This window comes from Thermobia domestica, chromosome 5, assembly GCF_964235325.1.
Source record: "Thermobia domestica chromosome 5, izTheDome1.hap1.1, whole genome shotgun sequence".
Taxonomy (NCBI): domain Eukaryota; kingdom Metazoa; phylum Arthropoda; class Insecta; order Zygentoma; family Lepismatidae; genus Thermobia; species Thermobia domestica.
In genome coordinates, this window is record NC_137458.1 from 8,862,615 (window position 1) to 8,883,259 (window position 20,645).

The following is a 20,645-nucleotide window of genomic DNA, read 5'->3' on the forward strand; positions in this document are numbered from 1 at the left end:
TGTTTCCAAAGATGACGAGGAGTCTAAAGATTCAATAATGTAATTGGTACTGTTTTGGTTGAAAGTTTGACCGCTAGTTGCTTTTTGGCTTTCCTTTCTTCTCTTTTCTTTGTCCAAGTAACATCAATACAACCGATTACCATTTTTCTACTTATCCTTTGGTCTGATAAAATACTCTCTCCGATTCAGGCATTTTGAGTGTCCTGTGCAACGACACACCGTGAAATCTAAACACTTGCAAGCTGCTATATCAAATGGTTTATTGCCCTGCTTCTTCAATTCTTGTAATTTATTCCTTCTTTCATGCTCCCTCTTACTGCCAATTTTAAAAATATTTTCAGTTTCCTGTGGTAACTGTTGATCACTATTAATACACAGCCGAGCGAAACAGGAATTGAAACAACAGGACAGACAGGTTACCAAATGTCTTCCACCTTTTCTGCTACCTTCGTGGAAACCAAATTCTCTGCTGGTTCTTTACTTCCGCCCCCTTCAGCTGCTGACGCGTAAATAAATAACATGCCATAACGTCTTTGTAAGTTGGAAGCGTTCTCCAGTCGCGACCTTTGGCACTATGAAACATCTCTTGTGCTCTTGACATATTCTACCTGGTTGATTTTGCCAGGCTGTAATACAGTGGTAGATAATAAAGCCATCAGTAACTACAAAAGCGCAAAACTAATCAAATCACTAACATAGCAACACGGCCACTAACCAGACAGTGCCCCGAGGACAGGTACAACACACTAATAACAATCGTCAAGCTGCCAAACAGTTGCACAAGACTTTAGCACCTGCACGAGCGCGCACCCTGATTTCGTTCTGTACCCTCTTATCTCCACCCATCAAACTATTATACTAGTGACTTAGTACTGCCAACAAGTTCATTATACCAGAAAAAGACTGTTACTAAAAAAAAAAAAAAAAAAAAAAAAAAAAAAAAAAAAAAAAAAAAAAAAAAAAAAAACTTCTTTATGGCAAACTAGCAAATTGCTTATAGTTGATCACTTTTCGTCTAATTATTCCCAAATTTCATGGCCATTGCGCCCCGGCTAAAAATAATTTTAGTGAATTAAAAGTTATTGTTGTTATCTACTGATACAGGATGCATCTTTTGCACCCTATCTACACTAAAACTTACAGTCTGCTTCCAGCGAAGATCTGCCAAATAGTTACATAGTAAATGGAAATTGTTTTTCAAAATCGCAAACTTAAGGCCCCTTGCGCCCCGGCTAAAAATTATTTCAAGAGAGCTGAAATTTTCTATGGTAAAGTATTATGATATGATGCAACTTTTGCCCCCTATCCAAATTCACATTTCGAAAATAAATTTTTTCGCTCCACCCTAGTGGTCATGTCGAATAGCTGTGATTTCTTTCACTTATGATATCTTCTTTGATATTATTAACACTTCATTTGAATTCAAGTGCTCCTTCCCACAAATGGTTAGCAACTTCTCGCGCACCCTGTATATCATACATTATAATGGGATGGCCACACAGTAGGAATAAAATTGAATGAATTTGCCTTATTTATGCGCGTTGTCATTTGGAGTCCGAGTTGTGGGGAAGGTCCGGTGCGTCTCTCTGAAGCATCCAACAGAATTCTACTAACATGGCAACATTCCACTTTCCACTCTATCGCTGTTAAAATATTAAAATGTTCTAGTGGAATCCTTCCCCGCATTCGTAAATTCTCAGAAGGTATTTACATGGGAATATAGAAATGTACTTTGAGTGTCCTGTTGAGGTCAAGTTTCTAATAAGCAAGTGTTAGTTCTTTCACAAGGTCTATGTAATTGTCATCTATTTTGTTTCCAAGAAGAATATTGTAAGATTCTGAAAACATTCCTGCTACGCGTGTTGTTCATAAGAAGTAAGAATAGACTCAAACAACTGGTCTCCCAAAAGTTGCTGTACGCATAGACCAATGAATATTCCCTGTCTGATCTTCACAGAACTTAAATATGGAAACTTCTGGTAAAAATTTAGATATGCAGGTTCACGAGGAAGGCCAGAAAGTTCTTACGCTCACCATCATAGAGATGAGCTAGGATCTGCAATTTGGTCCGCGGATGCATTCTTCTCTATATATATCCACCTCGTGCTGCCTTACATTTCTCACATCTACGAGTCAGTTCGTTAATATCATGTATAGAGTGGTCCAAAAGTAGGTATACATACACCCCTGCATTGATCAAGTATAAAATTCTAACTTATGAGTTTATTTGCTTCGGCTGTTCTGAGCTTAAGACATAAGTTAAAAGGCTTTAAGAACAAATAATAAAGAAACTAAGTCTACCTGATGGATAACAATAAGAAATGATATAAAAAGCAATGAGTTGATCAGCACAGGACTGTATACCTACTTTTGGGCCACCCTGTATATAAAAGTGCGGAGTTGGAACAAACCAGGTATCAACTACATTATTGATCTCATGATCATACGCAAAATACTTACCTTGCGATTTTTTGTCGTATTCGGGAGGAGGAAATAATCGGACGGAGCCAGATCAGGTGAACATGGTTGGTGGGGCAAAGGTTTGTAGCCCGAATGGCGTATAAAAGTAAATGTTTCTGGTGCTCAGTGTGTCGGTACATTATCTGCTAACAGCACCACACTTTTCGACAGCCAATCCTCTTTGCTTTGATAGCGTCTGCAGCAGGTTCCTATGATTGTATCCTCTTTTTGCAAGTGACCACCCCCCTCTTTAAACATGGACATGACCTTGATGAATGAATGCTACACTTGAGCCTTGTCGAGTAAGGAATAAGGAATGTGTGCATGGTTTCGGTCAAATAGATACAACCAGCATCCATCTATAATCAGCAATCTGTTTATAAAATATTCTTGATCTTGTGATACACTCCAAAACGCCTTTATGGTTTTGAAAAAGTATCAACAATCAGGAAATCACAATGATGCCCTGAATGTCATGAATTATGGTGTGAATTCCCCCCCCCCCTACTAATTTTCACCTCTCTAACTAAACAATTAATAATCAGTCTATTTTCAAGTACTAAATGCTCAATTTTTGCCACCACGCTTCGGTCCAATTCAAACGAGCACATTCCATTGTGTCATAAGATGGGCATTCCTCACCTTTCAAGCTTCCATCTTTTCATGTATCGTTCGTGCCGATTTTCCTTGAAGGTAGAGGAACCTAATCGCAGCTCGGTATTCGACTTTTTCCAACATGCTGACACCGCTTAGTTTTTTAGCAGTGATATCAAGTCAACAGGCCGTGTAAACACACAAACTAGCACACATATTAGTGATATGATTACCTATCACAGTGCACATTTTTACATTACTAGCTCATCTCGATCATGGTGAGGATGAAAATTTTTTCGGCGTCTCCTTGTATATCTATATACAACTGAAAGCAGCTAGAATTTCTATTGCCAATAACTTCGAAATAGTTTATCCAAATTAAATTTAACTTTTGTTAGTACTTCAACACGTATGATCCCCCACTTTACAGAAATAAGAACAGTTCCATGCCTTGTCATAAATTTCTCTTCTGAAAATTATGCTTCAAGACTTACATAGTTTGGGAACCAAGATTCTGAAGCTTTATCATCTATATATGGAACCTGAACGACAAAATGTTACATACATTTTTAGGCAAGAAAATTTTTCGTATTATCAATTACATTTTATTCAGGTACATATAATAAATACAACATATAAAGAAATATAAATAACATTTTATTTTAATAGTTCACGTTATATTATCATTTACACTAGGCATCATTGTCGCTGATCTTACGGTACATATGGTGCATTACGGAACATGACATATTATGTACATTAACTTACAAAAAAACTTCTTTATTTATGTTGTTATGATTTCAATGAAGTTCACTGCGAATATCTTAAGTATAGTCAAGCATGACGTAAATTTTTGTTGGAGAGGGGACATGTTTACGGCCAGGACTAGGTGATTACATCATGCTTTAAATCGTAGCCATATTAAGGTAAATTACGGAGGCTCGGTTCTATAAGCTGCTCCTGTAATCACTTGATCAAGATAAGTTATACTTCATTTTCCTCGTAATCAAATCAAATGCGTGGTGTGATTGGAAAGTTTTAAGACAGGTAGCGCCACTACTCAAGAGGAATAGCTATAATTGCTCGTTAGCTTGGAAGCGGTGGCTTGATGTGATCTTGATATGTGATGCAAGAATCACTGAGATATCTTTGCTTAGTACAGCATAGCAACCTGTTGAGTGCAGGCGTGTGCATGTGTGTCGTGGCGAATTATTAAGTGCGCAAAATGGATAAAAACTGAAATAACGCATTTGTGCCAAATTTTGTTTTAAAACCGGGAAATCTGCCTCGGAAACTTATGAACTCTTGAAATCAGCTTTTGGAGATAAATGCTTGAGCCGGTCAAACGTGTTTATCTGGTTTAACAGATTCAAGGATAGCCGCGATTCAGTCGACGATGTTCCCCGGTCCGGCCGGCCTTCCACGTTAAAAACCGCGGAAAATATTGTGAAAGTTCGCGATTTAGTGGGCTCGGACCGTAGACTTACAATTAAGTTTCCACGCGGTTCGGTTAATCTTAACTGGAGATTTGAATATGCATCGAGTGTTCGCGTAATTCATTCCTAAATTGTTGTCAGACGTGCAGAAACAATACCGACTTGAAGTGTCCCAATACCTGCTTAATCAGGCCGAAACGACCACAGAATTAATAAGTAGGGTAATAACAGGTGATGAAACATGGCTAAAAATAAAGTTTCAATCTTCTTAGTGGAAAAGGCCAGGTTCACCACGAACGAAACAAGCGCGGCCAAGTTGGTTGAATGTGAAGACAATGTTAGTGGCTTTTTTTCGATTCTACAGGTATCGTGCATCATAAATTTGTTCCTAGGGGGCAGACAGTCAACCAGAAATACTACAAAACTATCCTTCGGCGTTTGCGCGAAAATTTGCGGAGGAAAAGGCCTGCCCTCTGGAATGATAAGAATTGGGTCCTCTACCACGACAACGCACCGGCGCATTTTGCGTTATCGATTCAGGAATTTCTGGCCAATTCAACATTCCTGTGCTTCTGCAACCCCGCTATTCCCCTGTTTTGGCCTCTGCCGATTTCTACCTGTTTCCCACATTAAAACTGTCGCTGAAAGGAAAGAGATTTAACTCAACTGAAGACATGCAGGCAAATACGGAGAGAGTTCTTCACACCCTTACGAACGAAAATTTTCAGGAATGTTTCCAGAAGTGCAAACATCGTTGGAATCGGTGTGTTCAGGCAGTAGGGGATGCTTTTGAAGGAAATCCATCGCAATAGCCTGTAAGTACTACCATGTTTAAATTACAAGCCCAATCTTAAAACTTTCCAATCACACCACGTATTTTCTTTAAATAATGAAGTCACAAAGTTATAGGACACTAAAATAGGAAGATACTAGGCAATAACTAAGTATATAAAGAAAGCAGAAATATTTTAGTTTCGCAAAAATGTCGTGATATACTGTTCTTACTGTGATAACTACAGTGAAAATATATATATATATATATATATATATATATATATATAATATGGCGAACGGACAATGAGTTCCGTATCACCTGTAATGGAAATATCACATATTAAACGGAATATCATTCATAAAATCATTAGAATTTTAACATATCATACTTTCCGTTTTATTCGTGTATGTCGATAATAATGCGTTCGCTGTCACTATAAAAGAAAATTATTTATTATCTTCAGGAATTCTCAACCTGTGGTATGCGAGCCGCTCATGGATGGTTCGCCAGTTGAAAACATTAAGAACCCCCTAATGTACATAATAATTCAGGACAATCTCGAAACGTACGCTTGAAGTGATTTTATTATAGCACAGCAAAAACGTCGAGCACAAATAAGAATGTTAACATACCAAAAACGCACTCAATTCATAATACATTTCTCTAACGTACCTGTCACAGTACCTATCACCTGTCAAATAACTTTGAACTCTTGACAAAGGCTGTTTAGATAACTAGGCATTAAGCAACCATAATATAATTTATATTTATCATGCTTGTACACTTTCAGTTCCCTTCTGTAGACGCGGTTTAAAAATTTACGAGATAGTACAGGCAATCATTATTATATATACACCCATGTTCTTGGCTAAGCTCAGTCTTGGTAATAGTTGTAAATGAAATGGAATTGTTTTGCTCAAAATAAACGATATCACATGTCAGCAATTGGGAATCATAGTGCCTTTCTTTCTTTGTTCAAAAAATATGAATTTTTTAATCACTGAAACTACTATCTGATTCTTCATCACTAAGTTCTTCGTCTTTTTCCTCTTTAGAAGGTTCTGGTGCTGGAGCATCTGGGTCACTATCACGAAAAAAAGAAAGAAAAAAATAGAAATTTTTAAAACAGCAACATAAGCAAACATAAACTGACCATAATTTTCAAAAATACAGGGTGTAACAAAAATCTGTCAGAATGTTTTGAGAATAGATGTCTTACATCAAAATAAGAAAGAAAAATTTATATGAACTTGTGCTCAAAAATGCATAGTTTCGTAGTTATAATGTGCCAAAAACACGAAAAAAATGAACTTTAAAGGTCCATAGTTTCACTACTATAGGACCGATCGTAGTCTGGTCAAGACATCACTGAGGAACTAGTATGTGATTCATTCAAATATCAATCTTTTAGAACCACCGGTACTTAAACAATCATTTTCAGAGGGGGGTTCTTTGGGAGTACTTGATTACTCTTTTAATTACCTCTCTAAAAATTGAAAAAATGAAATGAAATCTTTAAGTTTAACGTCCCACGGTTATGCCGGTTAGGCTAAAGGAGACGGTGGTTATGAGAAATGAGTGAAAATGGTGGAATGAAGAAAGTGGGAGGAAACGGGAGAACCCCGAGAAAACCCACGCGCACGGTGTTTGTCCACCACAAAGTCCACACGGCGCGAGCTGGGATCGAACCAGGGACTCCAAGCACCGGAGGTGAACGCTCTACCACTGAGCCATCGCGCCCTTTCTAGAAATTGGTGTGCCAGTACTGGAGCAGTCTTAAACATGGATATTTGGATAGTTCACATATCAGTTCCTCAGTGATGTCTTGACCCGACTATGATAAGTCCCATAATAGTGGAGCTATGAAGTTTTGAAGTTCACTTGTTTCATGTTTTCGGCACCCTATACCTCCGAAAGTAACCCCTTTTGAGCACAGGTCCATATGAACTTTTTTTTTTCTTATTTTGATATGAGAAATCTGTTCCCAAAATACTGAGACACATTTTTGAACACCCTGTATAATTTATCATTTATCACTGCAGTTCTCTATTAAATAAAAAATATCGTCATTATTATTTATTTTTTAAATACTGATCTACATTTTTTTTTAACTTTCCCGACCACAGTCTCACATTTTGGTTTACTCAGACGTATTCTATCTGAAATATTTGACGAAATGTAATTTGTTTCAAGTTTGCAGTACACTGAAACCGAAGATGATAGAAATTTATGTACACTCATTGCTTTTATGTACGGGGTGCAGCAGCATTCACGGTATGTTCTATTTGCAAATTACAATTGTGCTGCTAATAGCGCCGTCCTTATACAGGGTATCTACTAAAATTCCAAAATGAAATTTCGTGACCTTTTCTTTCCCAAACCATAAAATTTAGTAACATTCTTAAGAGCGAATTTGGGCCCGAATTTTCATGCATGCGATAGAAGCGTGCTTTGGTTGCGATTTGGTAGCGTCTAAAGCCGTCCATCAACATTTTTGGTGGTGAATTTTGACGCTTTATAGAACAAAATTTTCCAGACTATACTTATACTTGTACAGATTTAAAAAAAGTTAAATTTTGTGACTTTTTCATGACTTTCATGACCGTTTCCTGATTTTCGTGACCGATAGACACCCTGTTATATTGTGCTCTACGTGCCGCTGCTTTGTAATGATATTTAACTTAGTTGTGACAAATCTTTTCACGGAAAGTAATCTCATGTTACATGGATTTGTCGACTTGGCCCCAATTTGTCTTTCTCACAATTTCTTCTCATATGATAACTTGAAGCACGCACGTCCTGCCACGACAATTTTGGAGCTCAAGGATCATGTCAGAACTATTATCATCAAAGGAAACATGTTATTTTGAATATTGGATAAATTTCGATGACGTTTAGAGAAATAGGTGGCGCGAGGCGGTAGTTACTACCAGAGATTTTAATCTAACTTTGAACTTAGTGCTTTTGCACAATTAAGCATTAAGGTAATTGAATAAAGATGCTATGAACGCTGTATTATATCTCTGAGAGTTTTATGCGACGGTTGTACCCCTTAGACTAAAGGAAATTATCAGAAATGAATGATATTGAAAAGAACCGCGAGAGAACAATACATACGGTCCATACTCTGAGGGGAATTAGAATCTGTCATTAAGTAAGAATATAAGTACATGAAAGTTCATTGGGATCATAATACGACATCGAAGAAATTAAATGTCGACTAAAAGCAGGGAATTCGTGTTATTATTTAGTTCAAAATCTCTTGTCATCGAGAATTCTGTCGAGGAATTTGAAGCTTAAAATACATACCGATAAAACGATAATCATGCTTGTTGTCCCGTATTGTTGCGAAACATGGTCGCTTACTCTTGAGGGAAGAACGTAGATTGAAAGTGTCTGAGAACATGATTCCGAGACGAATATTCGGACCCAAGAGAAACGGGATGGCTCAAGCTTCATAATGAGGAACTACACAATTTATGCTGTTTACTAAACATTGTTAGAGTCATCAAGTCTACGAGACTCAAGTGGGCAGATCATGTAGCCAGAATGGAAGAAAGCAGAAACATTTTCAAAATTTTAACTGAAAACCCAATGGGAAAACGACCATCAGGAAGACCTAGGTCCAAATGGGAGGAAAATATTAAGATTGATCTCACAGAAATAGGAACACAAAGTAGAAACTGGATCCAGTTGGCTAAGGACAGAAGTCAATGGGAGCTTTTGTGAACGCGACATTGAACCACCGAATTCCATAGGCAATAGAGTTAGTTAGTTAATTTTGGAGAAAAACTGGAACATTTCGATTCTGACTAATATTGAGTGGGCAAAGGTGATATGAACCTGGGACGACTGAGGGCTCTAATTATGTAAAACGAAAATAGGCAATTACTTCTGAAAGTATTTAAACAATATTTGAAGATATCGAACTACAGACATAATATATTCACTGACTGAAGTCCAATCGCACCAGCCGTTTGGGCTTCACACTGGTTAAGATATCGCATGCTAAATGAAAAAGCAACGCTTCCGGTTCAGCAGATTGTTCAAACGGAACGTAAAGGCATGCAAAAATGACAATGGAGAATCTGCTCATTGTTATGTGAGGGGGGAATCTAGAACATCTCAATTCAGTTTTCTTAACAATGCTGTGTTGTTGGTATGATAAGGACCCAACGGAACAGCCCGCTGAACTGGCAACGTTCCTTTTTCATTTAATATACGGCACCCTACCAGTGTGGACCCCCCCCCCCAAAAAAAAATATTTCCAGCAACTTTCCTCACTTGTTGTATTTGTATTTATAACGACCTTGAAGCAGCCTATATATATATTATATATCGGGTGTTGCAAAATAAGTCTTACAACTCTTGGGAGGTGACTCTTGCCACTGAGACAAGAAAAAAAGTTCTCTTGAACTTTCGGCTATCGGACATAGTTTAGAATCTACAAGGTGCCGAAAGCGTGGGAAAATCAATTTCGGAAGCCAATAGTTCGGTAACTATCCAACGTAAAGAGGGCGGGTAAAAAATTCACTGAAGAAATCATGCCTGGTGTATCGAATTTTGCATGTTTCACAATCCTACCATGCATGCGCAAGGGATTCCCCAAAGGAACGTAGGGAGTCCCGGATAATCTGCCAAATGTAAATTGGTCTAAATGGATATGAATTTATAGCATTTTACTAGGTAACAATAATTCGTTTGTATTAAGTCGATATCTTGAACAAATACAAAATGGCGGACACCTTCATGCCTTTTGTGTGTGGTTGCATAATCGCCAGGTACGGATGCTGGTCAACAGTGACGTTCTGAGTATTAAGTGTAGCGAATTTGTCCTCAAATGCTCTAAAAAGACACCTGGAGTGTTGGTGGAGCACAACAGATTAAGCAGGGTGATTCACATGTGTGGAAACACGTAATGAAAAATGCCCAGAAAAATACACTCATACTCAGTAAACGTGAGTTCAAAACGTCGTAAGTGTGAGGAATAGCATCAAGGACATGAAATCCTTTGCAGATTCACTAATAATATTCCGTCAATCCGATGCAATATGATGTGCACGGTTGCATACCAATAAGCATGCAACAACTGAGGCCAAGTTGGAATTGTGCAAGGGGACTCACAAAGAAACTGGGTAAACTAAATTAATGTCAGTAGTGGGATCGCATGATCGATATTAAAATGTGGCCAATGTGTGTGTTGATATCAACATGTAGCGAATGGACAAATGTCAACATGTCCCACTACTGCTGGGACAGCGTCCCAAGTGCAAAAACTAGGAAAATAACGTTGTACATTCTGCTATTACATCTGGTGCACCTTTTGGTAGAACGTAACTAGAACACGATTGTATTAATGTCCCACTTTGTTTGAGACATTGTCCATTAGTCGACACATATGAAAAGAAATCTCTTAATCCATGGTTCAAATTCTGATAGAGCGTGAAAATAACAAACTTGTGTCATGTCCCACTTCTTCTGGGACATATGACGTACTCGAAATATAGGAAAATACCTCCAGAAATTCATATCTTATACATAGTGCACATGCCAAGACAAAGAGGAAAATGAATTAATTTGGCACATGTAACACTACTGCTGGAACACTATACATATGGAAAATAAAACGACATAAGAAATAGGAAGAAACGTCTTAAAGTTCTGACTGTTTACAACTGTGCAGTATGAGTAACAAGATGAAACACACAAGCATGTCGGGAGGCAGTACAAGAGCGCTTGCCAAACAAAGTGGGTACTCCTCAAAGAAATGAATACAGAGAAAGCGAGGCTCCCTCGAAGCCTCAGGGCTAGAGCGCTCGCTTTCGCTCCCGTGGTCGCAGTTTCCAATCCTACTGGGAGCCCACGGTCTCAGATTCAAGACCTGAGTAGTTATTTTCCTATTTTTCGCACGTGGGACTGTGTCCCAGCAGTAGTGGGACATGTTGACATTTGTCCATTAGCTACATGTTGATATCAACACACACATTGGTCACATTTTAATATCGATCATGCGATCCCACTACTGACATTAATTTAGTTTACCCAGTTTCTTAGTGAGTCCCCTTGCACAATTTCAACTTGGCCTCAGTTGTTGCATCCTTATTGGTATGTAGCCGTGCACATCATATTGCATCGGATTGAGGGAATATTATTGGTGAATTGGCAATGACTTTCATGTTCTTGACGCTAATCCTTACATTTCCGACGCTTTGAATTCACGTTTACTTAGTATGAGTGCATTTTTCTGGGCATTTTTCACTATGTGTTTCCACACATGTGAATCACCCTGCGTCATCTGTTGTGCTCAACCGACACTCCAGATGTCTTTCTAGAGCATTTGAGGACAAATTCGCTACACTTAATACTCAGAACGTCACTGTTGACCAGCATCCGTACCTGGCGATTATGCAACCACACACAATGGGCATGGTGTCCGCCATTTTGTATTTGTTCCAAGATATCGACTTAATACAAACGAATTATTGTTACCTAGTAAAATCCTATAAATTCATACCCATTTAGACCAATTTTCATTTGGCAGATTATCCGGGACTCCCTACGTTCCTTTGGGGAATCCCTTGCGCATGCATGGTACGATTGTGAAACATGCATAATTCAATACAGCAGGCATGACTTCTTCAGTGAATTTTTTACCCGCCCTCTTTACGTTGGATAATTTCCGAACTATTGGCGTCCTAAAGTCATTTTCTCACGCTTTCGGCACCTTGTAGATCCGAAACTATGTCCGATAGCCGAAAGTTCAAGAGAACTTTTTTTCTTGTCTCAGTGGCAGGAGTCACCTCCCAAGAGTTGTAACACTTATTTGGGTGTTGCAAACATAGCACCACGGACTACACAGCACTATTCTACAAGTCAAAATAAAGCGAAAAATATATGTAATTGTACTTTTCGAGTCCTCGTCTGTAGACGCGGATTGCACTTGCACTATGTGGCAACGTCACAGATAAAGAACCACAGAACAGATCTACTAATCCATTAAATAATTACATCAATTCTTACCAGATGGCAGTTAAAGTCGATAGGCGTTGATGCAAGCGCCACTTAATGAAAAGCTTGATGGATTCGTACAGCAATGCTAACGGTACCAAGTTCGTCTGCAATGTTGTCACATTGTGAAATTTTGATTCCCCATAGCGGCTGAAGAAGCCCCGGAGGGTATTCCATTATATAGCATTTTTACCTTATTTTGATCTGAAGAATAGCGCTCTGTTGTCCGTGGGCGTCATTTTTAGAACACCCGATATATACAGGGTGTTCACTTATTATGTAGCCAAAATCCACTGGTGAAATCCTCATACCTAAACAATAAAAAAAAGTCCATATAAACATAGGGCGAAAAACACATTGCTTCAAAGTTATAAGATGCCGAAATTGAGAAAATTGTAACTTTGAGGCTGCCTAGCTCGAAAACTATGAGAAATATAAAATGAGGTTAAAGAATTATTAGAGGAACTAGTACATCCTCTATCTAAATACCTGTGCTTCAGAGTTGGGTTGTACCGGCGCACATGGTTTTAGAGAGAGGGGTGGAAGAGCGGAACCTATACCACAGCCCCCTCTATAAAATCTGTTGCGCCGATATGTCCCAACTCTGAAACATGGTTATTTAGATAGACAGTGTATTAGTTTCTCTAATAGTTCTTTAACCGCCTTTAATATCTCTCATAGTTTTCGAGCTAGGTAGCCACAAAGTTACAATTTTCTCGATTTCGGCATCTTATAACTTTGAAACAACGCGTCTTGAGTCCTATGTTCATATGGAATTTTTTGTATTGTTTAGGTGTTACGATTTCACCTGTGGATTTTGGCTACATAACAAATGAACACCCTGTATATGTATGTGTAAAATCACAATATTCTCGTGAACAACACAAATGACTGCAGCCGAAATATAAAATTTCAACATTAGCCCAAAATTTTTGAGGTTAAATTTCAGAGCTTTGGTCGTTACATCTTACAATAATAACAGTAAAATAACAGAACTTTCTCTGAGATAACTTACTTCAAAATATCTGGATCTAAGCCCTCATTCTTCATTTTCAAGCGTACAGCTTGCAAGGGAACACCTACTTGCACCATTCGAAAATATCGAGCAAATCGAGGATCTTGGCTGACTTTTAAACCTTTCGCTTTCTCCTCTTCTTTTGTTTCAGTCTGTGGCGGAGGAACAGGCTCTGCATTTGTTTGTGACACTTTATCTAGAAATAAAAGGAACAAAATTTAGAAAGGAAGTTCATTTTCAAACGGAAAATTAATTATTCTATTCTATATGTTTGGCTCCAAGCTTTATACTTTTCTCTAGTGTTTTATCTTCTTTTCTTTCTTTTATCAAGGTGTCTAATAAATTGTTAGAACGATTTTTTTCTGGGTCCGTGGGTGCCATTTTTAGAACACCCGATATATATAATTATGAAAAAAAATGAAATGAAATCTTTAAATTTTACGTCCCACGGTTATGCCGGTTAGGCTAACGGAGACGGTGATGATGAGAGATGAGTGAAACGGTGGAATGAAGAAAGTGGGAGGAAACGGGAGAACCCCGAGAAAACCCACGAGCACGGTGTTTGTCCACCACAAGTCCACACGGCGCGAGCTGGGATCGAACTAGGGACCCCAAGCACTGGAGGTGAACGCTCTACCATTGAGCCACCGCGCCTCCTTATACGATTCTGGTAGGCTTTACAGAAGTTACGCACAATGATGACACGACGAGATGCAAGAGTTCCTTCGTAGCTAAGCGGTTAGCGTACGTGCCTTTGGCGTGTGGAGACCCGGGTTTGATTCCCGGTGGGAGCTCATATGGTTCGGATTCCACGTTAATCAGTAGGTCCCGTCTCATATAGCCTCACTGCTGAAAGAGATTAAACTCAAAACTAACTCAACGACGAGAGGCAAGTTCTACAAGACTATTCGGCGCAACTTCCGGGGAAACAATTGGAGTCACCGCAATACACGGTCGCTTTCTAATCTCTCTGCTGAGTGAACGAAATGCTGAAATATAGTGGTGTGTTCTTGATGGTCGCTGACCCCAATGCACATCTATTTTCTCTACTTTCGTAGCCTTCTCAAAACTCGTTTACTTTAGGAGCCATAATGTACACATCATACACATCGTACACATCATTGGTGCGATACTAGAGGCATTTGACTTTCTCCTGCTGTTTGACTCATTCGGATCGGTCGATTCCGTGAATAAGGGTGAAGGTTTAAAATCGAACACACACAGACGGATGAGCCTCCAGTAAAAGCCAATTTTTGAAAGGTCACGAATTTAAGTTGTAAGTGGTCATCTCTACCTTGGCCCCAGACGTTCCACAGTAGAGAGAGCCTTAGACAGTAAATAAATAAATAAATAAAGATATTGCTTTAAAGTTTATGTAGTTGTGCAATATCAGAAGATTACAGTAGCTGATACATATTCTGACATAGAAATAACGGAGACAAGCAAGAATTGGAACAAAAATCCTTCAAGATAGCTCTGTGTTTATTCATTAATCTGTAAACTAGCATTCATTATAACAAACGAACGATATTTAATGGGATTTGTAAATTCCAATGAAACAGCAACTATGAAATTGTCGTACTATTTATTTCTCTTCACAGTAACAAAACTATAGTCTTCTCCCTATCCCTATTAACTGACTTTACAGTAGTTGTAAAAAAGTCCTCAGACTACAAATATGCAAACCACCAAACAAGATTTTCTGAATAATAATATAATTTTAGCGTTATGAGATAAACAAATGAGTTCCAATTAATTAAATCTTTGCAATTCCATCTTTGTGCCCTAAATTAACTACAGATTCCAAGTATACGAAGCACTCATTAAAGTATTGCCTGATATAGCTAAAATAATCGTTAAGAATCGTGTTTCTGCAAGTCCCTCGTCGTCGTGGATAAAACCACGATTGGGACAATCCGCTGGGATTTTTCGGGTATTTATGCTGTTTACCTACTTTTACTTGTACGCAGTGTTGCCAGACCTGAAGGTTAAAAGGGCCAGGTTGTGCTACAAGAGTAGCGGATTCGAACTATTTGTAGCCAAAACATAATGTTAGATATCTGGGTTGGCAATGGTCAGGCGGCGATCACAGTTCTAGATTTTTGGCGGTGGCGTGTTACGGTAAACTTCACAGTAAGTTAGGTGCAGTCACTGGCGGATCCACGGGGAGGGCGGAGGGGGCGACCGCCCCCTCCAAAGGTTTTTAAAAATTTGCTTCCAGCATTCACCATTGGGGGGGGGGGTCTTTTCCAGACCTATCCAAACTATGGGACAAGCTTACCACAGTCAAATCAAAATGTGTGGTACTTAATAGTACCTAATACAGACATATTTGAAGTGTGACTACTTCTGTCCCTAGTTCCTTGAGGCGGTCACCATAAGCCCCAAAGGAGCGAGAATATGATTCACTCGTTGGACGAACAGTTGTAGGAAGGGCGGTAAAACTTTGAACTAAAAAGGTATATTTTAAAATTGTGTCCTAGAAAAAGGATATGGAAATGGAATTCGGGTCCCGAAACTTCAAGTACTTTCACCTTGAATAAAAAGAAACAGAGAATCTTCAGCGCTCCTTACCGAAAGCTCTCTGAATCTGAGACTTCTCGGTTGGTTGATTGATTGATATGTATTTATGTCGTTTGTCAAAAGCGATGCTTTACAGAAGGATAACTACAGTTTAAAGTTGAACCACTGTAGTACGTTCGATGCTCACTCACCCGGAATCAAACCACAGACAGTGCCGTGCCGTTGGGGGGCGAGCGGGGCGACGGTCCCGGGCGCCGAAGTAAGGGGGCGCAAAATTTTGGAGGAAAAAGAAAAGAAGGAAAAAAGAGAGAGGAAAACTTACTTGGAATATTTTAGATCAACAGCATTATTTTTCAATCTAATATTTAATTTCACCGAGGTCAGATTTATACTTGTGCACATATATAAAATGGAAGGAAGAGAAGTAACAAAAATGTGCTTAAAAACCAGGAAAAGCAGGGTTTACTTTTGAAAATTTTCTTCTGCTTCGCGCCAACCATGGTGGCGCTTTGCGGCTAGTCTATCGACCTCACTTATATGTACGGGGGTGCCGTCGTATACTCTCGCCCCAGACGCTGATTTTCCACGGCACGGCACTGACCACAGAACTTCATACATTAAAAATCAATGGTGCGTTCGCTAGCTACTAGATCAACAGAGAGAGACGTGAATTTTGGGGTTCAACGCTCAAACATTAGAAAGGGACCAGAAATTCATTGTGACTTAATGGCATTTCATCTTTTCTTGGGAAATGAGACAAGCTGTTATTGTAATTCATATATAAAAACGAAGTCCTAAGTGAATAACTTATCATCACACTGGCCAAACCGCTTAAGCTAGAACTTGAAATTCCAACAGTAGTTAAGATTTATGACGTAGGGTATCATTAAGAAAAGATTTTTTGGAAATTCGAAGAAAGGAAAGGAGAATGGTGTGGAAATTATTTTAAAAAGATGGCAATCTCTCCAAATCCCTTAATGTTAGAGACTTGAAATTTGGTATTTGAATTTCTTATTTAAAATAATTGTACAAGCGTTTCAACGTTTTTTGATACTTTAGGACAATGGAGAAAACAAGAGGTGGAAGGAAAAAGGGACGCAGATTGCAATTATTATAGTAAGATATGAATATCTAAGAATCTTTGAAAGTTAGAAACATGGAATTTGGTATATGGACTTCCCACTTAAAATAATTCAACACGAATTTAAGCGCTTTTGACATTTTACCTAAAAGGGAAGAAAAGGGATGGGAAATATTACTATAAGGTGTCCATATCTCAGGATCCCTTATGGTTAGAAATATGAAAGGTGGTAATTTGATTTTTTATTTAAAATAATTCAAAATGTATTTGAGCGGGTTTGTTTGCCACTTAACGTAGAAAGGAAGGAAAAGAGGTGGTTCACTAAAGTGCCTTACGAGGTGTTTGAATTTCATGACAGAGTTTCAGCTCAATTCAATTGTATATGAAAACACAGAAGGAAGAACGCGAAATATTGTGCCACAGTATCACGTAAGAGCATTTGCAGCGGCGCAAATCTGTCTTCAACATTGGGGGGAATGGGTAAGACCGTTCCCATATTTTTTTAAGCGATATTCAAAATATTTGTAAAGTTGCAAAACAATGCTGTGTAGGGTTCTGGAGAGCAGAGTTTCCTTGGACATTGGGAGGCAGGCATATTTGAGGCTTATTCTGGGGGGGAGGCAGATTTCATCTCACTTTCCTTTGTGGCAATCGGACACAAATCATCACATTTCTTCCCAAAAGATAAAATTTCAAATCGGATTATTGGGGGGGCAGTTCCCCCAGTTCCAAGATTGGAGTGGAGTCCTCCTCATGCCCCCCAGATTTGCGCCAGTGAGCATTTGCTATATTGTGCGAGGCTGTATGCCGAGCAAATAGGGGGTCTCAGGGCAAAGCCCCACCTGAGCGAAGGCTAGTATAATATAATTTTATTGTTGTTGTAGGGATAGCTATAATTATACTATGTTTCGTGGACCCCACAAATATAGAGATAGATGAATTTTGTATCATTATTGATGCATGTATACTTTTGTTATCTACTTTTGCGTAGACCGAGCCTGTCTTTTTTCGCAACTGTTGTCCCGTAATTGTTATTCAAAATATAAATTATTACAGCAAATTGTACACTCTTTCGTTAAAATGAAGGCCATCGTCAATACAGTATTTTCTTTTATGCAAGTGCTGTGCAAGACAGTGTATCTGATATATTGCAGTGACTATGTGTGAAGTGAATCATCTCACCACCTCGCTTCCAAAACGGAAGTCCGTACTTAATTTAAATTTACAGAAAGCATATACTTTCATATTAAAAAAATACAAGTTCGGGTCCCAATATGGAATCTGGGAATCACTTTTACACCTCCTCCAGCCCCGGACTCATATGCGTCTCTTTCTTGCAAATTAGAATTCTGGCCACATTCAGACTACGTTCATCTTCCAGGAAGCGAACCGCCCCTCCCAAACGATCCTTCTGGATCCGCTAGTGGGTGCAGTAGAACTGCAGTGTGCAATGAACTGGGTAGGCGGTTATACTATAAAATGGAAGACTTCTGATTTTCAAGGGGACATGTTTGCTTAAGTTAGTTTTGTGGACTCTGAAATACACTTCACAACGCTTACAGTATGTTTATTCATTGTTATTCCTGACTTCTTTAATTCATTTGCTAATTTTTTGTTTGGTTACCACGAATTTTCGAAGATTTATTCTAACTCTACTTACGCATTAGGTCAATATGGATAATACAGTAACAATTAAATTTGTGACGTTCATGTTTACAGAGGTCCCATAGCTATTAGGCTCAGGTATTAACTGAGACAGCAACACGGTCTGTCATACTGCAACTACAACGATTCACCAAAGGTAGTCGTTAACCCTGGTTCAGTTAATAGAGGTATATCTCTAGTGGCAGATAATCGTTTACACCTCAAAATATCTTCTGAAGTTATATTCACTAGTATGCTCACCTTTTCTACTGAAATTACAAGTCCATGATGAATATTAAATAATTTATTCTTTGATTCCTTTTTAATGTATATTCACACAAACTGTCTTGCAATCAAACATGTTAAGTGAGTATCTATAAACAACGACATAGCAACCAACTACACAATAATGTATATTTCTTATATATATATTAGAACATTCTTCTTTTGTTATTTAATTAACATTATAATAGGTATAGTGCTTGTGTAAAAGCACTTTCTGCCCGAGATATATGTAATTATGAGCCGATACAAAGTATCTCGTTATATAAAATGTCGCCCGATAAAGGGACTAAATATAAAAGTTACATGGGAGCTTGACTTTTATATTTAAGAACCACTGGTCCGTTTATAATAATGACATAAGAATAGTGTTGTTCTTTACATTTTGATCGCCCCTCATATATCACTTTGTTCAATTACTTTATATAAATACATTTATACTAAAACATTAATTCCATTATCATTTATCTTGGACAACAAAGTTTCAACACAAATCAATATAATATAATTAACCTTTGTGTTTAATCAATTATGAATCGAATTATAATTCTTCACATTAAAAAGACAGAATTAAAATCATTTGGAAATTATCATTTGTTAATGAGAATTAAAGAAAATTAAATTAAGTAAAAATCAAAAATTAAATGTAACCTATGCTCGGACGAGCAAAAAGAAAAAAAAATAAATTTATTTTTACACAAACAGAAGTCCTTTTTTTTTTCCTTTAGTCTCCTTCATTCTTATTTATTTGAGCAAGAATGTCAGGTGCAACTAACTTTTTTACTAGACGCATCCATTTTTCTCTTGTATACTGGGTAGGTCTCCAAACCTTCAACTCATCTATATTACGAAGTCCAATTGACGTACCCGTTTTAGTGTTCAACAATTCAAAAACTTTAGGATTTATTTCCTTGAAACAAAAATAAGGACCTGAGAAAATGTCACAAAATTTATAAATCTTCTTTAACAACGCATTACTTTGTGGATGTTGTTTAACAAAAACTAAGTCATTGATCTTGATTCGATATTTTCCTTCTTGTAGAGACTCTAATTGAGAATTACGCTTCAAAAATTTGTTGTGTCTTCTAATTTTTACCATATTCACTAAACTTGAAGAATCTACGATTGCCGAATCTTCTAACTTGACATTAAAATGTTGTTCCACAGGGAAAATCAGATCAGAACCGTTATGTACATTAGCAGGAGACACGCCCAATGTGTCTGATATCGAATGATTCAAAAGATACGTGATTTGACTGACATGCTTAATCCATTCGGCATGCTTATCTTTACAAAAGTGTCGAAACAACATACCAAAATTACGATGCACATTTTCTACAATAGAGCTTCTAGGATGGTACGGAGTTACGAAATGAATTTTAATGTTAGCCTTGTTCATTGCTTTAATAAACACATCACTTTTGAACTGTGAACCATTATCACATAATATGTGTTCGACAGGACCACAATGTGGAATGTATACGTTCAAAATTTTATTTATGATGGCAGCGGAAGTTGCTCTACGTAGAGGGTAAGCTACTACATAGCGCGAAAAAATATCCATAGTGGTGAGTAAATAAGTTTCTCCTGTAGCTGCTCGTGGTAACGGTCCATATAGATCAATGGATATGAACGAATGTGGTCTCTCTGGAGTTATTGATAGCATCGGTTTTTGTACAGCCTGGTAGTTATGTTTTATTCGCATACATTCAATACAGTCCTTGATATGATTCTTGATTTGGACTCTCATTCCTCTCCAATAAAAAGATTTATTAATCAAGGCACATACTTTTACATAACCAAAATGACCGAAATCGTCATGATAAG

At 38.0% G+C, this 20,645-nt stretch overlaps 1 protein-coding gene across 1 annotated transcript in view; it reads right to left on the minus strand.

Annotated features, from left to right (window-relative positions):
- Window positions 1-3,690: 3,690 nt before the first annotated feature.
- Window positions 3,691-20,645, minus strand: part of CCDC53 (Coiled-coil domain containing 53) — a 42,652-nt gene continuing 25,697 nt past the window's right edge. The window contains exons 4-5 of the mRNA XM_081758169.1: window positions 13,289-13,484; window positions 3,691-6,349 (exon numbers count right to left, since the gene is read on the minus strand). Of these exons, the coding sequence (XP_081614295.1) occupies window positions 6,259-6,349; window positions 13,289-13,484 (287 nt within the window). The 3' untranslated portion in view covers window positions 3,691-6,258. The remainder of the gene's footprint in view (window positions 6,350-13,288; window positions 13,485-20,645) is intronic.